At 38.4% G+C, this 26,787-nt stretch overlaps 1 protein-coding gene across 2 annotated transcripts in view; it reads left to right on the top strand.

Annotated features, from left to right (window-relative positions):
• The first annotated feature begins 4,991 nt into the window (after positions 1 to 4,991).
• grin2ab (glutamate receptor, ionotropic, N-methyl D-aspartate 2A, b) overlaps positions 4,992 to 26,787 on the top strand; it is a 150,605-nt gene continuing 128,809 nt past the window's right edge. For both annotated transcript variants that reach the window (XM_088008485.1, XM_088008481.1), the window contains exons 1-2: positions 4,992 to 5,009; positions 5,909 to 6,127. In XM_088008485.1, the coding sequence (XP_087864611.1) occupies positions 4,992 to 5,009; positions 5,909 to 6,127 (237 nt within the window). The remainder of the gene's footprint in view (positions 5,010 to 5,908; positions 6,128 to 26,787) is intronic.

The following is a 26,787-nucleotide window of genomic DNA, read 5'->3' as shown; positions in this document are numbered from 1 at the left end:
TTAAATTCACTTAAAGCTTACTTTAAAAGTAAACTATTAAATATACTGAAGTTTCAGTAAGTTTTAAATTGCATCTCAGTGTATACTTTAGGCTAATGAAGTATGCCTTTTTAGGGGCCTTAATAATCTTTTACTATTTTGTTAAAATGGCAAGGAATTAAATAAAAAATCCTGATAGTGGAACTTAATGCAATGTTGTTTAATAAAGTAATAAATAAATATGTTAGGCCTCAAAACGTCAAACATTTACAAATTAGTGACAGAGGTTCTACAATAAAAACAATGCTTGTCCTTAACACTAAATGGAGTAGATATCTTCAGTTTTACATACCTCCGAATATGGTCTGTTGTTTTCAGTTTTTTAACTAAAACAGGGAAGCTGCCTTTACCCAACCCATTTTCAGATGTATGACGTAAAATCTGTTAGAGAACGGCATTAGCTCCAGTTCACACTCCAGACCAGAGGGTGGCAGTAATGCACACTTTCAGTTTTTTTGAAACGCGCGATAAGAAGAACAGCCTCATCGGGAAGCTGGGGAGAAGAGATGCTGTTCAAATTCGCAATTTTTACTCCATAGTATTACCTTAAAAGTAGAGAGGGCCTAGTTAGTAGTTTTGGTAAATTCTAGCTGGTGACCTCCTGCTCCGAGTTAGATGATAATACAACAGGACAAGAACTGGGAGGAAATGAAATCTGAGTCACAAAAGGAGCCCGAAGGGATCAAGGCTGTTTGCTTCAAAATGCTAATTATCTTTGTTTAATTATAAACAGTTCAGTACATATATAAACAAACTTAAGTTGGTTTAAGAAATAGTTAGCCTTTTTTGGTGATTTTTATGCTTGTTATTATAACAGTCATTCAACTTTATGTTATAACTGCATGGAGGGTCTCTGTGTTGAGACTTAATATAATTTTCTTCATAAACTTAACTTGGTTTAGTTAAGCTCAGTATGCCAAAGAGACTTTGACATTGTGAGGCTGTGGTTATAACTCGTTCATCATTGTTTTTATCTTCAATATATTTTTGCAGTCTAAGCAAATTAAGATGAAAGAGGAAGCCAGGGATCAGGAATTAGAAAACTGTTAGATATTTTTTGGTATTATCATTTTGTTATTACTTTAGTTCATATTCAGTCTAATGTTAATCAGTATTATTGTGATTTTTAGTTTTAAGTGTTCTCTTCCTTATGTGTGTATAAACTGACCTGAAGGTTACGACTGACTGTTTCATCTTCATGTGAGACAGTTAACTCTGTGTTTCCCAGACCTTAATTCTTATCAACCAGAATACCTCCTAACTGCCTGTGAGCAGTCGTATTTTGTCTCTTGTTTATCCTCCCTCTTTGTTGACAGTTTGACCGAGATTTGAACTGGGCTCAGACCGTAGATCAGATATCACACCTGGCTGGTTTGTTTAGGTTAGAAGTTTTACGACCTTTGTTGTTCTTCCTGACTGCCCCTTTTGGTTGTTCTGCTTGACAATAAAACAGGGGCTCGCGTGGAAGGAGATCAGAATTCTCTGTGAACGGCCTGGAGAGGCCGTGGCGGAGAGTTCTCCTTTTGCAAAAGCTTTGTCTATAAAATTCATATACGTTGTCTGTGGTCTTTTATATAGGTTCGAGAAAAATACCTATCAAAAACCTAAAGACTTTCCTGTCTCAGAAGAGGTTCTGGCTCCACCAGATCACCAACCAGTTCTGAGGATGAACCTCCACATCGTCTTCATGATGGAAGGCTTTTTTTTTTTTTTTACACTGAGCAGCTGACTACATTTCTAACAGCAGCAAAACTGATGTGTTTCCAACACTAAATGCCTAACAAATGTGTTAAGGATTTAATACATTTGTTAAATGCTTAACATAAGTCAAAATATGGAAAAATATTGAAAATAATTTGACAGAATTTATTCCCCTTGTTATTTGTTGTTGGCTTTCAGGGCACTGTGATGGACTGGTGACCTGTCCAGGGTGAACACTGCCTCTCATCTGATGGCTGCTAGAGATGGGCACCACCAGCCCCCCTCACCACCCTGCAAGAATCAGCGTGTTCAGATCATGGATGGAAAGCTTTTAAGGTAGTTTGTCTCCCTTAAGTTCACACTTGAAACAACTTCATAATTAATGCCAGCATCAACTGATTTTATGATATCGCTGACTATTTTTTTTCTACTTCTAACATGAACAGGCAAAGAAGACACCCAGAAATGTTTTTTCACCCCAGGCATCCGGTCCCAATCATCATCAGTTCTGATGTTGCCACATACATAGCAAGTAAACAACGTCTTAAAATTGTAAGTCTTACTTTTTTCTTTGCTGTTTTTCTGTACTCTTTAAAATACAACTGCTTTCTCTGTTTAATTGCTCTATTGTTTTTTTGTTTTCTAGATTTCTGTTAAGTGCAGTGGTGCAGTGAATGGGAATGTTCTGTCGTTGATCCTCACTGTTCTTAGGAAGACGAAATGTCAGTTTGTCTGAAGTAATACTGGAATACTGTGACATTGAATTAAAACAATAGTTTTTTTTATTTTTCACACTTCCTCTAAAGTGTACCTATTGTTTTATTGTGCTAATTTTCATAAGCATGTTGTCTGTAAGCGTTTAATATATTGACAATTTGTACAATTCTGTGATAGTATATTAGCAATGCTCTCTTGAAAAATGAGAATATACTGAAGACACAATGTAAGTTTTTTCAGCCGGAAAGTGTGTTGTAATTGATCCTTCTGTGTTCTGGTGTCCTGATGTGTTGGCAGTACTGCAGTGTGTATGAAGCATATAATGTACAAAGTGGCAAAAAACAATAATAAAAGACATTAAGTAACTAAAAAGTGTACTTCATTAGCAATTATATTAAACCAAAGTGTAATTGTAGCATACTGTGATCACACTAATAATATAAAAAATATGTAATGTTTATATACTTAAAATACATTATAAACATATTTTAAATGTAATTTGATCACAAAAATAGTGCACTTAAGATATACTGATCAAGCATGTTTATATTACATAAAAAGCCATGTTAAAGCATAAAAAGTATAACTAGTTGTTCCAAAAAAGCACATTATAGTACCCTTAGTACACTTTAAATTGTGATTTTCTACCATTTAATTACTATTAAAATACACTAAGTACAAAATTAGTTGTTCCAAAATAACACACTTCAAAAATACTCATGATTAGTCTGGCTTCAAATATGCTAAAATTTAACGTACTTTGTGTATTTTTCACCTGGGCATGGCTTACAGCTAATGCAAAGCCACAATGAAGTTTCTTTCAGACAGTATATCATTTTAAGTAAATATGTAGCCTGGCTCCTAGGAGTTTAGGTAAGAAAGGATTGCTAGCCAATCAAACACACTGATAGCGGTAATTAAAACAGGTACTGGTACTTTGGTCAGTGTGGGCAGCTGCAAAATTCTGCTGGAAATGAAATCAGCTCTCCAGGAGGCTTGTTAGCATAGGAAAGCGTGAAATGCTCTAAAATGTCCCCATAGACAAAATTCCACCTGGAACAGGTTGGATTCCCACTCTTTTCCCGCAACCTCTGGGATCTTAGTTCAAAATGATTTGCTAAATTTGATTCAATCTGGAAAAATACCTTGAACCACTGTACAGCAAACTATTCCCTTTTCGCCTAAAACACTGTAGGGCTCTGATGTTGTGTCTAGTTGAGGATACGATAAACACAAAGTGGCACAGCTGAGTGTGTCCATGTGACGAAGCTCCAGCCACCGTCTGCGCCTTATGAAAGTCTTGTGCAATCTTATCAGTCTTGCGACTACATATGTTGCCAGTGCACCTTTTCTTTACCATAATTTCTCCTTCGACTCAACTTTCCATTGATATGCTCAGATGTAGTCACTGTATGATCAGTCAGCTTACTTTGCATTATTTTTTATGGCTTACTCTATTTGGGAAGAAAACAGGGGATTTTTATGCTATTGTAGTAGGTTTTTAACCACTCTTATGTAATATTCAAATTTTTCATGTCATTTACTTGTATTAACGGCCCCCATCTGCCCTTTGCAAAACTCTCTAGAGGCGCCACTGACACTGTTAACTACATAGATCCAGTCTATATTTTCTCATTCACAACGGGAAGATGAAGTCTGCGTCCTTCGCCACTACCCCTCTACCCCCACTATATGTTTAATTAACCAGGCTGATGTGTAAGTACCTCCAGCCAGCGAAGCGTGGGCGGGCTGCGGGGGTAAAGAGACTGCCGGAGAACATTTCCCTCATTTTTCTCCGCCGGGACGCCGAGAATCTCCTCTGTCGCGCAAGCAGAGAAGCCAACAATATAAAATAATAATAAAAAAATAAGTCGACCCGTTTTAAACTTGTTTTAAACTGTTAGGCGAGCTTAGCTCTGAGGGAAAAGCAGGGAGAAAGAGAGGGAGAGCGGAGGCAAGAGTGAAAGGAGAGAGGGAGAGAGTGCGCGTGGATTGTTTTCTCTTCTTCCTTCTCCCTCTCTCTGTGTGTTTTGATGTTATTTGTGACGGAATCTCCCCTTCAGTCTCTAAGAATCCGGAGAGCGGCGCAAGAAGAAGGAGGAGGAAACGGAGGAGGACAGGAGAGGAGAGGAGGTGGAGGAGGAGGCGCGCGCGGACCTGTCCACGAGCCCTCTCACTGCGGAACGCGCGGGGCTGCCGCTGGAGATCCCCCCAAAACAAGCGCTGTTCTGGGGTCTGACTGACAGCCGCGCGTCAAACGGCTTCGGCTAAATGGACCGCTTCTGACGCCTCAGTCGGAGAGGAAAGGCTTTCACTACCTTACCGGAGGAGGGGGGTGAGAGAGGTGGCGGCAGCGGCGGAGGGGGGTGGGGGGTGGCAGGTCTTCAGAACCAGACAGGTGGATTTAGCAGTTTTATGGTGCCTTCTGGACGGAGAAGAAATGGATGGATTAATCTGACGAGGGAGACGTGTGTTATTCCCACCCGAATGGAGTAACAGGCTGCAATGTCATCTCCACCTGGCCGCCTGGAGAGATGTGTCACGGGAATGGGGTGAGAAGATTTTAGTTTTCTTTTATTATTATTATTATTATTATTATTATTATTATTATTATTATTATTATTATTATTATTAATAACCTTATTAGTTATTAACTCCTGTCTTTGAATGTTTGGCGACTGCTTTGCCCCGGCGGTTTCTATTTAGCCTGATTTCTTTCGCCTTCCCTCTCAAAGTAGAGCATAGCGGCAGGTTCGCTCCGTCGTTCGTCCGAGTCCTCGACACACAACCTGCTGCATGCCCTACATAGAAGGAGAGGAGCGTGAGGGGAATATTCACTGAGGAGCCACAGGCTGTTTTTCCACTCTCATTTTTACACACTCACACACACACGCGCACACACACACACACGCGAGCTCGCGCACACACACCCACCCTCTCTCTTTCTCCGTCTCTCTCTCCCCCGGTGTGTTTCTCGCGGGTAGAAACATTGCTCCCCTCTAACATGTCGCTCACCATTCCACCTTTAAATTTAAACGTTTTCGTCACTCGAGTAGCGCGTTCCAGCCAGTGATCTCCCCTTAGAAAGAGCCGCGGACACATCAATAAATATATAGGCACATGTGCGCAAAAACGCCGATATGCGCACCCGATGTGAGCTTTTTAGGCTGCAAACCAAACAGCTTGAGTCATGAGGTATGTGTGGGAATGACTCGATGCAATCGACTGGCCTTCCTTAAGCTGACAACTTTTCAACAACTGTCATTAGAAACTTAATATGATTTAGCTCATCTCTTTGTTTTATCTTGTAAAATGCCTTGAGAGGAGATGTATGGTGAAATTGGCCTTATATAAATAGTGGATTGAATGAGACCATAAAAAAGCTCAGATCAACAAGTCTACCCAAAGCTGCAGCTTTCATAAATATTTGGTCTCATCTTGATTTTTCCAGACCAAGTTTCAACACTTTTTATCTGGTTTCACTGATGCCGTGAGAAGAAACCAAAATGCCAGCAAACCTACAGGTCTCCGCGGCCGCCTGCGCGGGCCCTCGCACTACGGGAGCACAACCCAGCAGCAGCATTCCACACTCGGACTCCGAAGAAGAAGGTGCAAAACGTCCACAGCCCCGACCCTGCAGCAGCTGCCACGCTTCTTTATGACACCAAAGGTAAAGAAACAAATGCTGAAAAAAAATTCGACTCTTCTGTTCGCCGCTAAGGGGCGCTGTGGCACCACATTATGCCCCTTTCATCAACCAGTCTTTTGCTACTGCTGAGGATGAAAAAGCCGTGTAATGAATTCATATCTCAAATTACAGTTTTCAGGCTTTTGAATGCAGTCACGTTGTGGAAACACAATTTCTTGCGTTGTCCTCCGTTTTCCTTTAACATGCCAGGTCTGAGACACAAAGCTTTCTGAAGGCTTTATACACACGGACACATGCACACACATTCATGCACACAGATGTTGCATGTGAGAAGGGTCCAACACCATTTGAATGTGTCAAGACAATATATACAGGTTGGCCATGAATCCCTTAAATCTCCATCAGATTTATCCCAACTGCAAATAAATGGCACCCGTCGTCAGGGCAGTATTCATTGGAAGGCATGTTTGTATCTATCTTGATCATTTACCATTCATCCCACTGTTTCAAAGAGAGCTGAGGGAGACTGACAATTTCCTCAGCAGTAGCCTGTTTTCTTGAATTGTTGTTATAAAATGAGATCAGTTCTGTAAATATTTCTGGCTGTGACGTCATTGCACCTCTAAAATCTCAACTGTGTTTTCATAAGTCAGGCCTACTTTTTGCCTGTTCACTTTCTGCTTGTTGTTATCACTCCACAGAACATTGCTGAGTTCTGCTATTAAGCATCCGCTGAAACACATCTTAGAAGGAAGGAAAATTCTCAGTGATGTCATGCATACTGTATAGTGGCAGGCTCTTTTTTTTTTTCGTGGTTTCCCCATGACGTAGTCTTGAAACGATATGTCGAGAAGCATCTCACTGAGCTGTTCACTGAGGCAGGGCCGCTGTTGGTAGAGCAGGTAGATTTCCTCGGAGCCAGAAAGGTTTGTCACTATTGTCATTTGTAAAGCTGGGTTTCCCATTTTTAAACGGGCTTCTGTGTCTTGTTACACAGCTTATATATATATATATATATATATATATATATATATATATATATATATATATTATTACTGACACTAGATCAATGCAGATGTTATATGGTATGAAGTTGAAAAAAACCCCAAAAACATCGAAGCAGATTTGTTGTAAAATTGTGTTTAAAGCATGTAGGAATAGAGAGAAAGTTCTTGCAGAAAACAGGCTGTAAAAGTCAAGCGTTTGAGCCACTCTGGTTTTTGTGTTTGGGATTTTAATACTGTGTGAGAACATTCATAGAGTCTGAGTCCAGAATTAGCCTAAAATCTACATATGCCTGCAATGTAGGTTCAGAGAGTAGTCATGCAAAAGCGCTCTTGAAAAATGTATGAGGGAGTTTTTAACTCTTTCAAACAATTAACTTTAGTTGCAAGATACCGAAACATTAAGGGTCACTGTGATTTTTCAGTGGTACAAAAAGTATTCAAACCCCATTGAACTGTTTTCCATTTTGTCAAATTAGAAGGACAAACCTCAACGCATTTACAGTTGTAAACAAAAATACTGGTTAAAGAAAGTAGAGCATAATTTTATTTATTGTATCACTTTACAAATCAAAATCTAAAAGACTATAGCTTACATTACGTCCTCCACAAATTCTCAATTGACTTTATGTTTGAACTTTGACAGGGTCTTTCTAGCAGATGGTAAGTCTGAATGATTTTAACCATCCTGTTTTTGCTCTGCCTTGACTATTTTTTTGAGTTACTGTCCTTCTGAAAGATGAAATTCTTCCAGTCTCAAGTCATTCCCAACCTTTCCTTTTTTTCCTTTTAGAACTGCATGGTATGTAGATCTATTCATGTTTCCATCAACTATGACCAGCTTCACACAGTGGGAACGCTATGCTGGGACAGGGAAGCTGGTGTTTGGGAAGCATCTGGTTATATGTGATGAAACGCATAAACAATTATTAAAAAGAAATTCAACAGTGACTTTTTTCTCAACGCATGGAATGTAGTTAAAAACATTTGATCTGAGGAGAATGAAGACAAAATGGAAACACGGAGCTTTACTTATAATATTCTGAAAAAGCCCCACAAACATTTACAAATATGTAGGTGTGAATTCATGTATCCAGGAGAGAAATGTGCTGGTCACCAGTGTGGTGGATACAAAAAATATAATTCTACTGCCTCTTTTCTCTTTTTGACTTTACTTAATAATACGTGCTGATTATTTTGTAGCACCAAATATCGATTATAACCAGTTTTTATCTATTTCTCTCTTAGCTGAGAAAAAAAAAACAAAAAAACAATTTGCCAATATGGAAAGCAACACATTGTGCAAATAGGATTCCCAAGGGTGAATTATGCCATCACTACATTAAGAGTTCCCTACACCTTCCTGTATTTGCAATTACTGATATTTATAAGAGCTACAGTGATTAATCCCCCTTTTTTATTTTATTCTTCATATAGAAAGAAGAAATGTTCCAAAACTGAGAACATTCTTCTTTAATTCACATAGCCTTTACTTGTCATCATTAAGTGAAGTGGTTATTTTGTCACAATCAACTAAATTACTTTCTCTTTGTTTTGTTGCTGCACATAATCCTGATGCAAACACTCCAGTCAAGAAAACTTGGTTTGGTGTTGCCCTCAGCTGCTTATTCCTTTACCGCTGGACGAATGTAAAAACTGATGTCACGCAGCGACTTTCTTTGTACTTACAACAACAGGTCAAATGCCACTCGAGAAGATGAAAATGAGGGTTCACATTTTCCTTTCCCCTGCAATTACCCATAAAAAGCACTGAGTGACATATTATAATGAGTAGTCTGACCCCCGCTAATCTTCTGTATAGCGATGTGTGATGTTGCAGTTTTAGACAGAAGTTAATAACGTAAAAGCCTCTTATAAACGTGCGCTATTTAATCATTTAATCAAAACACAGTTGGTGGTCTCATTTAATGACTTAGTGAGCCCTGGTGATATTAAGTGGGGTTTGACTAACGCAGTTTTTTAAACAAATCATTTTATAATGAAGATGACCATAGAGGATATGTTTCAGGATGCAGAACAATAGCTTCAAGCCTCAAGACATTATTAGTGCTTGATACGCTTAGTAAATTGAAAATTCCTTGCAGAACAGACAGGTTGGCCTTGTTCAGTTTCTAAGCAAGAAGATAAAGTCTGAGCATGTCTGTGAGAAGTTCAAACACACTGATGAATTTATTTATTTCAGGTAGACAAAAAGTAAAAACAGAAAAAAATAAAACAAATAATCATGTCAATTGACATACAATTTTACATAATTTGTTCAAAAATGAGCAGAAGATACAAGGTCTTATGATTTCCTGCCTTTCTCATACTCATCAACCTACAAACATTTAAATCTCTCAACACTGATAAATGTTAGAGAAATGCTTGGCTTTTAATAATACATTTCAACTGTTCTTTTTAGGGGGACCTGAATACTTGGGAAACTACTTCCAAAACAATAACTGGGTCCTCAAGATTCTGGCCTAAACCTGGCTGGAGATTTGACCACTCTTTTTGGTGGAATTGGCAGAGCTCCACTCACCTGGTTGGTCTCTGGCAGATGCCCCGCTTTTAAACATAGCCCCCACGTAGCTTTTGGGTTGAGGCTAGGGCCATTCCAGAAGCTTGGTGCTAATTTGTATTGTGCAGTCCAAAAATGATTTAATGTGTATTAGGTATCACTTTTTTGAGGAAACATCCAATTTGATCCAAGTTCCAACCAGCAAGTTCTTCGTTTGCAGTGAAGTTGAAGAATTTCAAGATAATCCCCTCTTTTCATTATTCTGTCTGTAACCGGTCATTTGTGTCCTTTGTGCAAGATAATTCACCCACCTTGCTTGCTGGTGGTCAGATGGGTTGATGGCATGGCATGGTATGGCTGCCTTGCTCCTGTCAGACTGCCACAGGGCAGCTGTGGCCACAATTCTGTAGATTGCTCTCATCAGCAATAGGGCTGTGATGATTCTTCAAATGATTCGAGTACCTCAACTATTAAAATTCCTTGAGGCAAATGATCTATCTTGAAACTTTGTTAAATTGTTTTACTGTTTAGCGCACCATGTTGCAGGAGGGTTATTATTTATGTTGCACACTCACTTCCGTCTATGCGTTGTTGATGAGTACTAAGTGCTAACAACATAATGTCCCATTTTCAAGTTGGGTCTGTGGCATCCGAGGGGATTTCATTGATCGATGATAATGTCCAAGTTTTTATTGTTTTTTGGGTGACCAATAGGCATGCATTATTGGCGCAATGCATGAAATACAACGTCTTTTCCCCTCATGACTGGTTCAGACCGCGTAGCGGTGTATTTATACAGGTGGAGTGGAGACTGATGCAGAAGTAGATGGAACACAGCATGCTGTACTGTTTTATAACTAGGATCAATTGGAATGTATGTGTGAATTTAATTTAAATGATATTTTTGCAAACTGTCTTTAGACGACATTTGTTGTGAACTGGTGCTATATAAATACGTTTAACTGAATTGAATCAAATATGATTTGAATAAATATCCAGAAATATGCAAAACGGTTGTTCAGTGCTGAAAAAGTGTGGTTGAGATTAGAGCTGCACAATATTAGAAAACCTTGTGATGGCAATAATATTGGTAAATATTGCGATGACGGTATCAAGGTCACAGTGTGTTTTCATCACTCTGTGACCTTTAACATTTTGGCAATGTCATTTGTGTCTGGTGTGAGCATCTGCTATCGCAAAACTCTGTCCAACAGGCTAAATATTACACTGGCATAAAATAAAAGTTCAGAACACTTTGAGTATAATAGCCAACACTTATTGCACACCAAGCTGTCCTTTGTGATATGAATACCACACACACTGATTTTGCAATAATGATATGTTCATGACAAATAGTGCAGCCCCAGTTAAGATACAACTCTCTGAAATACCTTCATGAGATTTGATGTATATATTTTAGGATCTATTTAAAAAATTGACATAATGTGGATTAGAGGAAATTGGCAATAGATCTAAACTTGCAAGCCATAGTTGTTTTTAAAATTTCTCTAAGTTGCTCACTGCATAATTATCACACCCTGAAAAACAAGTGTCTTCAAATGCATCCTTAAAGGCACATAATTAACATGACAGTACTGTCCTTAGTGAGTTTTTTTTTTAACTTTTTGCTGATACTGCATATCTGAACACTACACCATGACTATGAGCCTCAATTATACCTTTGTGCTCTATTTTTTTTTTTTAGCTTTTTAGTGTAAGAAAATGTATAAAATAATAATTATGGTTTATTCAGCAGCATTTGTGAGTGCAGCTAGCTCTGCCCCTGACTGTTACTGCTTTGACCTGCATTTCTCTTTATGATTAAATTATAATATCCAGCACACAGTGCTTTCTTGAATTTTTAATGGTTCTAATGTCTTTTGATTGGCTTTAGATTTTAAAGAAGTGGTATCCAGTTCCATTACACACCCTCATCCTTCACGTTCACACTGCACTGTGTCAAACGAACCAAACCCTTTCAGCAACCTGCTCACAACCTTTATGGAAAAAGATTCAAGCTGTAATCAGATTGGAGTAATTCTAAAGAGAATGGATTTTTGCTCCTGATAAATGATATATTTGCTGCTCAGGTCAGGATTTAGATTTGAGCATAAATCAGTACATAGGCTTGGAGTGAGTCTGAAAATTATCAGTGTTTTTGATGATCCAAAGAGGGATACCTCCTAATACTGAAAATCAGGATAATCTTCATCCTGCTTGACTGGTGGTTTCATGGTGGATTTAGATACACGACAAGCTTAATAGGCCTGTAACCAAGAAACTCCCTTCTCTGCATCTTGAGCATAAATTTGCATTTCATATTTTTATTTTTAACAACATATTTCTCATAGCAGTTTCAACCCCACTGGCTTCAGTGCAGACGTAAGCATCAGCTGCAGGGTTTAAATTGTCCCATAATTCCTTACATTTTTACAAATGTATTTAAATTAATGCCATCTTATTATTTTACATTAACTATTTAGAAGATTTTGGGATCATATTTAAGATACAATATTTCATATCTTTCTCATCTTGGTCACATACATTTTTTGCTTGAAAGAGCAGCATCATTGATAATGTTGCTTGGTTGTATGGACAGCAGTGATACAAGTTAAAGGCAGGTTTATGAGTTTTATTGACTTGTATTGACAAAAAGTCAGGCCTGAAAAAACACGGGAAGGTCTCAGTGGTTTAATATTGACCTGAATGCAGCAGCTGTAGTTTTGCCGTTTAAAAAAGAATTACATTAGACTGAATATGTCAATATTTCAAAAGGTAAAACAACATAATGATTATCACTTGTCATGATGAACACGAATGTTGTATTGATTCGGTGCCTTTAAATATTAATTGGAGCTGTTCTTCTGCCAGGGCATAATGATTTTATGACAACGTCAATGAATTTAAAACAAGATTGGATTGCAGGAAGTAATCCACACAGGCTCAAATAAGTGTCTCTTATAAACCATTACAACTAGAAACTTGTGAGCTGGCCTGAAATCTGGGTGTAGTGATGGACTCAGACCTGAACCTTCAGAGACACATAAAGACAATTAATAGTCTGAAGAACATTTCAGGATTCAAGGACTAATGTCTCAAAAAGAACGAGAGAAACTCATATCTTTATCTTTAGTCACATTGATTAGTGCAATATCATTTTCACAGGTCTGCCTAACAAATCAAACAGCTTCAGCTGATCCAGAAAACTGATGCTGGTGTTCTCAATAGAACCAGGAAGATAGAGCACATCAACTCGATTCTAAAGTCCCTAAACTGACTCCCTGTTACTCAGAGAATAGACTTTATGATACTGTTATCAGTTTATAAATCACTGAACGTCTTAACACAACAATACATTAAAGATCTACTGTTGTATCAATCTTCCAGACCTCGTCGGTCTTCTGGTTCTGGTCTGCTTTGCATCTAGGACCAGAACCAATGATGGGGATGCAGCATTCAGCTTCTATGCACCACAACTCTAGAGCAAACGTCCAGAAAACTGCAAAGATGCTGAAAAATAAAAAAACAACAACACATTGAGGTTAAATCTTCTTTTTCAAGAGAGTTCTGGCCATGAGGCAGCAACAAATATAAGTCAAATCAAATTGTCAATCAAAGCTAAAAACCCACCTGTTTAGAGTTCAGGAGGGTAGAAGTGGAAATCTACTTAGAAATGAATGTACCATTTTACCATAGAAACATATTGATGTGATGGCTGAAGTCCAGTGATGCTTACCGTGGACAGACTTTGAGCCATCTAATGATGGGAGGGGTTATGGTTGACGCACTGCTCCACAGATATGATCTGTAATTGCTACATCTAAAGCCCATGATGGCAAACATATTTGAGACAATGTGTTACTGTGATTAGCGATGACTTCAAATGTTTTGTGAAAGGGGCCACTAACACTGACAGTGAAACAGCTCCACTGCATGATAAAAGAATCACCATGCCTGACAGCTGGTGCGGGGTTCTTAGGATCAAAAATCTCATATCGACTCCTCCATACTCGGTTGTTGTAGCAAAATATTTCAATACTTGTTGCCTCTGACTTTAAAAGCCTTTTTTAGAAGCCATTGGACTTCTTATTTGGTGAGATCCAGTCAAGTTTAAAGGTGCTGGTTTAGGGGTCCCATACTATTAGTATGGTTTCTTACACTTAACAGTCTGAAACTCTGTTCGATTGGGAACCAAAACTGCAACATTTTTTAACTGGTGCAGTTCACGTTCACACTGCACTGTGTCAAATGAACCAAACCCTTTCAGCAACCTGCTTACCCCCTCACCTCAGCTGGTGCTGCACCAAGAACCACTGATGGAAACAACAAAAAAACATCTTAAGATGGCACTGAATGTTACTTCCTTCTTGACAAAATGTAAGCAAAAATGGAGTGGCATGAGGTTGTAGTGGTTGTAGAATTTCTTTTTTTGGTTTTGGCAAAGCAACACGAGCCATTTAGTGCTAGACTTGTTTTGATTGCATATCTACCCAGAATGGCCTGGGCTATCATCCTCTTCCTGCTTATGGAGCAGTGTCCAGTGCACTTTGCTTTCACAAATGCGTTCGATCTGCAAAAGGGGTTCACTTGAACTAAACAGAGACCGAGAATTTTAGGCAGACCAGAGTTTGCTTCTTTAGTCCGCATCAGAGTTTGATTGTACATTCACACCTCACAGAACAAACTTGAATGCAGCCTTAATCAATGTTAATGCTAAATTGTCTTCACTGTGGACAGTGACACTGGTGTTTCTGCAGTTTCCAGTTCAGTTTCCAGTTCATTTTATAGTTTCTTGGTTGTCAGCACAGCTGGAGATAGGCACCATCAGCCCTCCTAAGCGCAATGGGATAAAGGAGTAGGAAAATGGATGGATGGATGGATGGATGGATGGATGGATGGATGGATGGATGGATGGATGGATGGATGGATGGATGGATGGATGGATGGATGGATGGATGGATGGATGGATGTCAGTAACATCCAGTTGTCTCTCAAGTAAGGGTGACAGTTTGGGTCTCCTTCCAGACTCTGGAAAAGACTTGAATAACTTGTTCTTAAAAACTGTTTATTTGAACTGAAAATTCTGAAATCCATTTATTTAAACAATGTTCCAAAAATGCTTTCTCAGTTTATATAAATAAAGAATTGTCCTTCCTAGACCTTCTTGGTGGACTTATACTGTATTGGTCAGCTCAGTTAGTGCTGCCAAACAAATCCCTTGTCCTGGTCCTTCGTTAGTTAAAAAGAATTCTAAAACTTTCCTTAAATTAAAATATTTATATGAAGTATGTAAAAGCTTGTAAGTATGTGAAAATTGTACCTAGTCCATCACATGTTATAATAGAATATGTGCACCATGTTCTCATTAAACATGGTTGAAGTTTCATGTTTTACCATGATTCCACCGTTTATAACAACCCCACACCCATATAACAGTAATGCCCATCCATGTAAACAACTTAATGGAAGTGCATAAATTATTCCCCTTTCAGAATACATGAACGCTTTATTATTGCTATTGTGTTAATGCTCACTACTTTAGAGTCCATGTAGAAGGAAACAATTTCTTATTAGGAAGTCTAGCAGATCAGGAGCAACAGACACATTTATTTCGATAGATGTATCTCCATGCATTTTAATGATTGTTTTGGACTGCAGTTGCTCCCTGGTGAAATATTTCACATTTGTTAAAGTCACATTTGCCTGACTGAAAACACATTTTGGGATAATCTGACCTATTTAATAAAATCCACTACTCCTTGTCACTTGAATCAGGTTAACTGAGCTACGGAGGCTGAAGTTAACCAGGAGCTTTGCAGGAGAGAAGAGTCAAAAAAATGGCTGTCACTTAACAGATTTTAGCTGGATGGAACAGCAGAGCTTGGTGAGAATTTTGTCTGGGTCTCTCAGCTTTTATATTTGCAGAAATGAAAAAAAATATGATCTGTCTAAGATGTATATTAGGACTATTGATTGAAAATGCAAAGTCATTACTGAGAGTCAATAGATATTGTTTTAAAATGAAATGCACACATATTTTTCTTTTGATGTCAGTTTTCATCTATTCTGAGCTTCCAGCTTTCAAGATGGTGGAGCTTTCATTTTGGATTGTAACATTGTAACTCCCCTGCTGGGTCTGTTTGAATAACACGGTTGTGAATTAGCTTGAGTAGTATTAAACACAACATGTGGTTTTCAGGGGGAGCATATTTCCAGCAACATAAGGTTATTTTTCTGCTACCTTTTATGATGCCTTTTTCACTTTGCCAGAGAATGTTGAAGTAAAGATTTAGTAAGTAAAGATTTAAATTAAACAAGACTCATATGAGTAATCACCAAACAAACCTGCAATAATTCAATGTTCTCTTTTGTCACTGAATTCATACTTTGTTGTCAGATAGGATTATTGGCCAATTGCTTTTTGTTCTGCAATCAGCTGCTTCCTCTGTGCCTACATGCATGTGCATACATCTACTCCTATCAGTTGCATCTTCACTGTTTGTTGCATCCACAAATCTCTTTTGTAGCATCTCCCTTTTTCATATATATATATATATATATATATATATATATATATATATATATATATATATATATATATATATATATATATATATATATATATATATATATATATATATATACATGTAAATATATATACATGTATATAAAACATTTTTAGGTCATTTTGTGGATGTTTGTAACTGTTTTGTTTTATTTTGCTGCCTATCATTTCCAGGTCTTCTTTAAAAAAAGTCTCATTTTAAGGGAGACCTGGCAATGATAGGCATCTCAATGGTGACTACCTGGTTAACTCAAAGTTAAATAAATAATTGAGAAAAATATCTTTAAACAGAAACACAATGACTTAATGTAATGAAGTCATTCATTTGCATCAAATGAACGTTTGCATCAAATCCTGCTTTTTCTTCGCAGAGTTATGACTGGAACTTATATTTAGCTACATTACTATCCAATCAGATTTCAGTATTTGTGTGTTACTAGGAGCCTAATCTGACCAGGCCCTTCAGAATCGGTACTGCAGGCCTATGCTAACTAAATAATATAAATATACGTCACCAGCAATCTGTGCTGCTCATATGTGAATTGATTTTTATTTTATACTCAATGACTGATGAAGAACTGATGAAGAACACAAAGAACTGTGAAGGGGTCTCAAGAATAATAAAAACATTCATTTTCAAGATGGACTTTTTCTGAACAACAAGACATAGTAGAGACCGGGGAGTCTATCTGCGATCGTCATAAACATCCTGTTGCAGTACAATTGTGATCATATAAAAAAATATATCACAAGGAAATTGCCCTAATAAGGTCTTAACTATCTTCTCTGTGTTTATTTGGATACAGTATACTTAGTTAGGATTGATGTGGTCACTCACCATGCATTTAAATATCCGGTCTGAATGTCACTTTTAGAGCAGGATGCGTGAAATGCGATAACTCAATACTGACGTTGATGCCAGGGCTGAACAAATGTCTGTAATGCCAGACCTCGTTATATTGCGTCTTTTGTTTACAGAATATACTTGTATACTTGTAACTTTTATTAATTCAGTAAAGCCCTTTTATAAAAAAATAAAGGAACTTTTTATTAAAATAAATAAATAAATAAAAAATACCCTTCTCACCCTCACCCAGAGATGTCTGATGTTGTTCCTGGGATCTGTTTTAGCCATTGCTCCAGTTTGGGGGTGGCCCTGATTCTTGAGTTGATTCTTGGCCCTCGACTCAAGAATCACGGCCCATTCTTGAGTCGAGGGCCCCGATGACCACAGGCACCTCTGGTGTTTAGGGCCTGTTCCTGGGCGGCCAGAATGAGTGCCTCTGTGCTGTCCTTGAGTCCAGCTTTTTCCAGCCATTGGTAGGATTTCCTGATATCAGCCACTTCAGTTATTTGTCGGTGGTACATCCCATGAGGGGGCTTGTCCTCCCATGGTGGTACCTCCAGCACCTTGTCCTCTGTTCCCCATTGTCTGAGACATTTGCTGAGCACATCGTCTGTTGAGGCTTTGTCCTTGATGTATTTATGGATCTTGGTTGTTTCATCTTGGACAGTGACTCTCACACTCACCAGTCCTCTGCCTCCTTCCTTACGGCTTGTGTACAGTCTCAGGGTGCTGGATTTGGGGTGGAACCCTCCATGCATGGTTAGTAGCTTCCGAGTCTTAACATCCGTGGCCTTCATCTCTTCCATTGGCCAGCTAATTATTCCTGCATGGTATCTGATTACTGGTTACTGTTTATCACATGGATCTTGTTCTTGCCATTGAGCTGGCTTCTCAGGACTTGCCTTATTCGTTGGAGGTATTTGGCTGTGGCTCCTTTCCTTGTGACCTCATCGAGGTTGCCATTTGCTTGTGGTATTCCCAGGTACTTGTAACTGTCCTCAATGTCTGCTATTGTTCCTTCTGGGAGTGAGACCCCTTCTGGGTGGATGACCTTCCCTCTCTTTGTAACCATCCGACCACACTTCTCTAGTCCGAATGACATCCCAATGTCAGTGCTGTAGATCCTGGTGGTGTGGATCAGTGAGTCGATGTCTCGCTCGCTCTTGGCGTACAGCTTGATGTCATCCATGTAGAGGAGGTGACTGATGGTGGCCCATTCTTGAGTCGGTATCCATAGCCAGTCTTGTTGATGATTTGGCTGAGGGGGTTCAGGCCTATACAAAACAGCAGTGGGGACAGAGCATCTCCTTGGTATATGCCACATTTGATGGACACTTGTGCAAGTGGTTTGCAGTTGGCTGCGAGGGTAGTTTTCCACAGCCCCATCGAGTTTGCAATGAAGGCTCTTAGAGTCCTGTTGATGTTGTACATCTCTAAGCATTCAATGATCCAAGTGTGTGGCATTGAGTCATAGACTTTCTTGTAATCAGTCCACCCTCCGCAGGTGGTCTCTTTCATCCTCTGAGCTCGGGTCCTCTACCAGAGGCCTGGGAGCTTGAGGTTTCTCCTCCAGTATCTTGGCTGTGCCTAGAACTGCACATTTCTGGACTGAGATGTCTGATGTTGTTCCTGGGATCTGTTTTAGCCACTGCTCCAGTTTGGGGGTGACTGTCCCGAGGGCCCCGATGACCACAGGCACCACTGTGGTCTTCACCTTCCAGGTCTTTTCCAGTTCCTCTCTGAGGCCCTGGTATTTCTCCAGTTTCTCATGCTCCTTTTTCCTGATGTTGTAGTCACTTGGTATTGCTACATCCACCACAACGGCTTTCCTCTGTTCTTTATCCACCACCACAATGTCCAGTTGGTTCACCATTACCATCTTGTCTGTCTGGATCTGGAAGTCGGATCTTAGCTCGGTCATTCTCCACCACCTTTGGGGGTGTTCCCCACTTCGATCTCAGGGCTTCCAGTCCATATTCTGCACAGATGTTTCTGTACACTATGCCCGCCACTTGGTTATGTCGTTCCATGTATGTTTTCCCTGCCAGCATCTTACACCCTGCTGTTATGTGCTGGACTTTCTCAGGGGCCTCCTTGCACAGCCTACACCTTGGGTCTTGTCTGGTGTGGTAGATCTGAGCCTCTATTGCTCTGGTGTTTAGGGCCTGTTCCTGTGCAGCCAGAATGAGTGCCTCTGTGCTGTCCTTGAGTCCAGCTTTCTCCAGCCATTGGTAGGATTTCCTGATATCAGCCACTTCAGTTATTTGTCGGTGGTACATCCCATGTAGGGGCTTGTCCTCCCATGATGGTACCTTTAGCACCGCGTCCTCTGTTCCCCATTGCCTGAGACATTCGCTGAGCACATCGTCCGTTGAGGCTTTGTCCTTGATGTATTTATGGATATTAGATGTTTCATCCTGGACAGTGGCTCTCACACTCACTAGTCCTCTGCCTCCTTCCTTACGGCTTGTGTACAGTCTCAGGGTGCTGGATTTGGGGTGGAACCCTCCATGCATGGTTAGTAGCTTCCGAGTCTTAACATCCGTGGCCTTCATCTCTTCCATTGGCCAGCTAATTATTCCGGCAGGGTATCTGATTACTGGTAAGGCATAGCTGTTTATTGCATGGATCTTGTTCTTGCCATTGAGCTGGCTTCTCAGGACTTGCCTTATTCGTTGGAGGTATTTGGCTGTGGCTCCTTTCCTTGTGACCTCATCGAGGTTGCCATTTGCTTGTGGTATTATATATATATATATATATATATATATATATATATATATATATATATGTATATATATATATGTGTGTGTGTGTGTGTGTGTGTGTGTGCGTGCGTGCGTGCGTGCGTGCGTGCGTTTAGGCTTTCCATAGTATTATTGGAGGGACATGTTAGAAAGGACACAAGGTTTCCACTCTTGCATAACAGTGACTTACCCCTAAAACAGTGCATTCATTAATGAGCTCAAAACAGACAGAACTGATTGAATGAAATCTCAATAACTGAGAATGATTTTGTGCATTAAGTGTAATGAACATATTTTCTATAGCCCACAGACCTATTCTAGCTTTTTCTAGGAAGCATAATAGTTGATCTTCACATTAATAGACTGTGCTAACATGCTGACTTTGACGGTCCTAGTTTCAATGCCTATTTTATTTAATTGACATTAAGAAAATAATATCATTATTTGTTCTCCTGTAATGCTTGAATATTTTAGTTTAAGACTTGCTTCCTTTATTTTGGTATGATGTTTCGTCACTTTCGTCACATAATTTTTTTTATATATGAAAAATAACTGTCTTCATGTCAATTAATTGTAGCAAGGAACACTAAAGATTTACAGAAGTAGGGATTTGTTTTATATCATGATATATATCAATATTGACTGATAAGATTTTTTTTTGCCATATCACCGAGCCATACTGTGTCTTCTTAACCTCCAATTTTCAAATGTGTGTTTCCTTTCTAAACTGTTATGGCCTTGGAGTTTCCCTCCTTAAATATAGTTGTAAATATTCACATAGCTTCATAATTACATGCCTTGAAAGATAAAATTCACTCACGCATTACTTTGCATAAACAAATTTGTTCCATGCAGAAAATTATTGCTACTTTGCACAATTGCACACAAGAAGTCTGCAGCCACAAGCTGTTTAAATCTTTCTACATACTGTTCATGACACTTTAGAATCCAATTTTCTCTATGAATTATAATTATTACTTGCAAACAGTCAAAATTCATACTTCAATATTGTTTTAGGTATCAGCTTCATGAGAAACCATATATTCAGTTTCAGTTATTTCTTATCACAGAAGACAAACTATTTTTTCAGTATGTCTCATTCTGGCAAAATAGACAAACATGCATCTTCTTTTTCAGATTATGTTGGCTCCTTCAAACACATATCATGCAGTCTATGTAACTGCATGATGTGTAATTTACTTTAAAAATTCAGTTGCCTCAATCTTTAAGGTAAATTAATGAAGAAAAACCCACTAATCTAATATAACCCACAAAAATCATCTCAATTGAATTCTTCCTCTACTGAATTTGATCTTCCATGAGTTTGTGGAAAATATAATTTGCTGAAGAAGTACATTGCGACATAAACTAGCCTAAATGATCTGAGACTCAGGATAAATGATTTGAGATAATCCTAGGCTAACATTCAAACATATGCATTTTTTTTCATAATCATGTTTGATAAATGAAGGCCACTCAGTCTCAAATAGCATATGCTAGCAGAAAAAACTGCAATCCGATCCAGTTCGTCAAAAAAAAAAAAAACCTTAGTGTGTTCATTTACGGCTTGCAACGCATTCACAGTGCAGAGTCGATATAGTCTTCTGTTATTGTTGAACCTGTACTCTGTTTATTCTGTTATGGCTAAATGGGTAATTAGTTTTTGCTAAATGTGCCTTATATAACAATGTTAAGCTTTGCTGCAAAACACCTGTGCCACTTTAGTGGCAGTAACATTTCCTGGATTCAGTGTGACAGCCACAATCAATTAGTTAAAAGGTCACACTGTAAAGGGCAAATAGCTGCAATTTTGCAATGCTTCATTGTAGTTGTGTTTAGGCTTGTAGCTTTGTATAGTTACATTTATATCTTGTCTGAAACTGTAAAAAATAAGTGAAAGAAAATGAGTATCATTCAGACTCGGTTGAGAAAGCAGCAAAATGTTACTGCTAAGAAATGATATTTCCAACACTAAACTCAATTACACTGTAAAACATTTGAAGGTCATTTAACTTGAAAATGTAAGTCCACCTGCTACCTTCAAAATGCAATTTAAGTCAACAATAAAATATTTTGGAAAATTAAAGTTCATGAAGCTGATTGAACAAAAAGAGACAAGTTGTCTAAAATTGTTTTTTTTTAAGTTCATTAATCTTAAATTACGATTTTTAACTTAATGCTGCAATTTAAACCAAATAATTATTTCACAATATGCAAGAAAAAACTGCCCTCAGCTAGTTAAAGAGCACACATTTCTCCATTAATTTTACTCACATAATGAAGTTAAAATAAGTACTTATTTTACTTTAGAATAACTTAAATTCTTGTTTCAAATTTCATGAACAAAATTTCTGATCTGATAATGAAGTTTATTAAACATGATACTGCGACAGACTGGCGACCTGTCCAGGGTCAGGGTTCTCACCCGGAACGTTAGTTGGAGATAGGCACCAGCAACCCACCTGACCCCACTAAGGCACTAAGGGACAAGGGTGTTAGAAAATGGATGGATGGATGGATGGATGAATGGATGGATGGATGGATGGATGGATGGATGGATGGATGGATGGATGGATGGATGGATGGATGGATGGATGGATGGATGGATGGATGGATGGATGGATAAACATCATAATGAATTATGCTCATTAACATTGTGTGTGAATAGAACATTATCCTCAAGCTTTACAAAGTATCAGTTGGATTAAATAAACATTTGCTTTAATAACACACAAAAGTCAGATCAATGTAAGATACTTCCATCTCACTCACTTTGCAACACAGGATACAAAAACATGCCGCTAAGCACTCTGGGAAATAGTTCCCACTCCTGTCTTTTTCTTCTTTCAGTTTTTTAAAGTGCTAACCTAAAATCTCTAGTTTATTCAACTCTTAGAGGTTTGACAAAATTAATAGAAAGTAAACACAACTTAATACTGTAAGTTTATCGTTCACAAACTCACACATTTATATTCAAAATCTAAAACTTGCTAAATTTATTTGACTTAAAGAGTAGAAGATAGTAGACACAACTAAATGTGGCTCATTTAGCTATGTCTACTAAATATTAGGGATGTGCCGATCAGGTTTTTTCCTCCCGATACCGATACCGATCACCCATGAGGGCCGATACACCGATACCGATCACCGATACCGATCACATAATTATTATTATTATTATTATCATAAACACTACCAGTTACATTATGTGGAAAAAGGAACCATGAATTCAACTTAATTTAGACAAAAACTGGTTTTTAATAACTTTTTCCAAGAACAAAACAAAACAGGCATTGTGCAAATTGTACTGCTATTGATAATACTACCTTTAACAGACTGATAACATATGAAGGCTCTGAAGAGGCTAAATAATACAAAGAGCCAAATTAAAACCTCTCAACATTGCCAAGAAGTTCAAGTATAAAACTTAACATTCAAAGGCAAAAACAGGATCCATTACAATAAACAATCCAGAGTTACTGAATGAAAACTTCCTGTTAGCATGGCGGCTAGCTGATTACTGCTAGCTCTGATTGGCTGTTTCTGACTGAGCGGAGTAATTATGCAGAACAGGGAGAAGATCGATTATTTTTTCAGAGATTATCTGTCTCATGTTAGGACAGCGAAAGTTTTAATACGTGTGTAAAATGTATTTTTTTAAGTTAGATGCTGCAGCTTTAAGCAGAGGTTCGGTGTGAGAGTCACTACCAGGTGGAGCAGAAGCAAAGGTCCGTCTGTCAGATATTACTACCTGTAGCGTAGCAGCGGTTCAACAGGAGAGCAGAACCAGCGTCTAACATCGCAGCTCGAAGACTTAAATAATTTTGCGGGTTATTTGTTTAGCTTTCTGACCGTCATGCTAATCCGGGTGAGTGTTTGTAGCTGTGCGCTGCTTTACCTGCTATCTGATCCTCCGTATGTCTTTTTTACTGCAGTGAGCCTCGATGTAGCCAATCTCCGTCCAGTATCTCATTGTTTTTATGTCGTATTAGCTTCGTTGTGTTGATGCATTTTGACCTGCTTCAATTTTCCGCCGCAACACGCAAACCTCCCCATTCATTCAGTGCGTTATAGTTCCACATCGCTTAGGATTTGTTGCTGCGCGTTTGCGCAGAGTGAAGGAAAGAGGAGACCAGCTGCACAGGCAGGCTGGAAATGAGATGATCGGTATCGGCAACAAGAGCCAATGATCGCCGATCACCGATCATGCACTTTTTCACGAAAATCGGCCCGATTGTGATCGGTGACCGATCGATCGGCACACCTCTACTAAATATTGTGTAGTTTCAGTTCAGTTAATATTCTAATATGCATTAATAATCTCAAATAAAAATAGCTAAAAAGTGGTGAAAATGTAAAAAAAATCTAGAGGAAATCTGACTTCTTGAATGACAAACTTGTGTTGTTACTTATTCAATAAATAGGAGGATATCTGTTATCTGAAGCATTTACATAGACTTTTCTGAATATAGTTCCAAAATTGTGGCAATATTAAGATTGACATTTTTTTTCTTTAGTTTCTGACCAGCATTGTTTCTCTGGTGAATAGAGTTTATTTAAAATATAACAGCAGTGAATGGAAGAAGCTGAAAGCCTTACTTTTCATGTGAAATAATCAGTTAATGTTTTATTTGTGACGGTTCTACTGCATAACAGTATGGTAGCTTCCAAAATATTATTCTAAGGATACTATCTATCATTCCACTGAAACTTGATAGGTCTTTACACAGTTAGGTTTTTTTATAATAATAATAAAAATAATATCAATGCTACATACAGAATGTTATCAGGGGAAGGGAGGTTAAGACCTCTCATAAGCACTGTGATCACACCATACTTGCGTGTGGAATCTGAGTGTTGAGCACCTGCTCAATCTATGGATATGAGCTGTGGCATGAACTGTCCTTAGCTTTGAGTTGTTCTTTTTCTGAAACCCAGGAAGCCAATTTTTTCCAAGGAGGAAACCATTTTTAGTGGATGGGCAATTCTCCAGTCTTGTCACCTGTTTACATTGAGAGAGCCAAACTGCATTTTCTACATAGATGATCTTCATAGCAAAAAATCTGTACACGATTTTTTTGTGCATTGGACATATCCTCAAAAATATATATACTTTCAAGAATACAATATGTTTTCTGTTGACCAACGCAGATTTATAGACAGTGACATTATGTGTGCTTTGATGTGTTAGAAGTGTGACTCACAGTCGTATTTTCATGCCGTAAAAGTAGGTTTTAAAATTATGATGAACTTTGAAATGAATCATGCTAGAATGGGGATACATCTTGTCCATTGGCTACTTAAAAATGTGAACGTGTCACATCAAGAACAAAACTTTTGCTGGGGAAATTAGAAAGAGAAAAAGTCACAGTACTGAGACAGTAAAACAGCCTCATCTCTGCAACCTATCAGGCTTTCTTTTAAATGATCAGTTATGTTTCTAAACACAGAGTATTATTTCTTTCAAAAACAAATTCTGAATGGTTTAAATCTTATAAAGGCAACTTTTTGCCTTTATAAGATTTGGATATAATCTTCCATTTTTTTCACCATTAATACCTCCAACAATGCCATATTTATGCTGTTTTCTCATACTCCCACAACTTCAGGCTGTCTTTGCCAAATTACTTTAAAATGTGAATCTTCTAAGACATCCATCTTAAAAATGCTTAAAGAGTAATCCCAAACCCCGGCACGGCTAAGCTTTTGATGACACAGAAATTGAATCTATATGCAGACATGTGCAAGCAAACTCTTTGCTCTTTGTTTGTTCTTTATTTGAGGCACAGGAATCATTTAAAGCAAAATAGTAACAGCTGAAAATAATTACAAAACATTGAAACATTGCAATGCTTTAATAACACAGATTAATTGTATTAACAGTATAATAAAATCAGAATTCTGTCAGTCACTCTTTCCTTTTTACATGGGTTAGGTCATTACATTGTTTAATTTATATATTTTCACTGTCTAGCTTCAGGTCATTTTGTTAAAAATATATCAAATTTCAATGCATTGTAGATTGCAATAGATTCTTCTATTAAACAAACTCAGCAAAAAAAAAAAGCTTATTTTTTTTTACAATGATGAAATAAATTCTTAAAGGGACAGTTCAATTTTTTAAAAGTGGATTAGATGCATGGGTCAGACTGATTTGGTTCTTTTACCTCCCGCTTCCCTGCTGTCTGACAGTGACATCTGCTGCTTTCCTCCTGAGTGCCACCCTAAGACTGCAGGAGGATAAACCTGATCCAGGCCCAGATAACTGATGCTTTTTGCACCTGGTCTTCCCTTGCGCTCTCAGCCACGCTGCTTCCAGCTTGCTCTGTTTTGATGTCGGCCGGTTACATCATCAACAAGCATTATCATGGTTAGCCAGTAGAAGATATACCACAAATATATCATTTGACACAGTAGTGTGAACTGCACCAGCTGAAATTTAACACATGTTGCAATTTTGGTCCCACATTGAACAGAATGCCATGACACTTCACCACACCCTGACTGGAACCATGCCTGCCATGAAACTTGGTGGTGGACACATCATTCTGTGGTGATGCTATTCTGTGTTAGATGGGACAGAGAAGGTGGTCAGGTTTGATGGGAAGATGGATTACCCTGTATAAGGGAAACCCTGGAAGAAAGCCTTTGAGAGGTTGTATAAAACATAAGACTGGGGCGACCAGTCGACCCTAAACAGAGCTGGGTCATTCTGGTGCAACCAGAGCTGTGAAAGTGGAAGAGGTACTCATTCTTTTGCAAGGCACTGAATTTCACTACATTTGTGTGATGGGGTTCTCTTACGACTTGGACAAACAAAAATGACTGCAACAAAAAGTAAGTTAGCGATTGTGTATGTTTGTATATATGCCCGTGTGTATGTGTGCGGGCGTGCTTGCATGCTGACACCGACTCATAATTAAGTCCAGGCTCGTGACGGCTCCTCCGTCACAATTTGTCTCACTTTTTTGTGTTACTTTGCTATTCTTTAACTCAATGT

This window comes from Poecilia mexicana, unplaced genomic scaffold, assembly GCF_051168715.1.
Source record: "Poecilia mexicana isolate PSO_F unplaced genomic scaffold, ASM5116871v1 scaffold_2, whole genome shotgun sequence".
NCBI lineage: Eukaryota > Metazoa > Chordata > Actinopteri > Cyprinodontiformes > Poeciliidae > Poecilia > Poecilia mexicana.
This window is presented reverse-complemented; position numbering and strand designations above follow the sequence as displayed.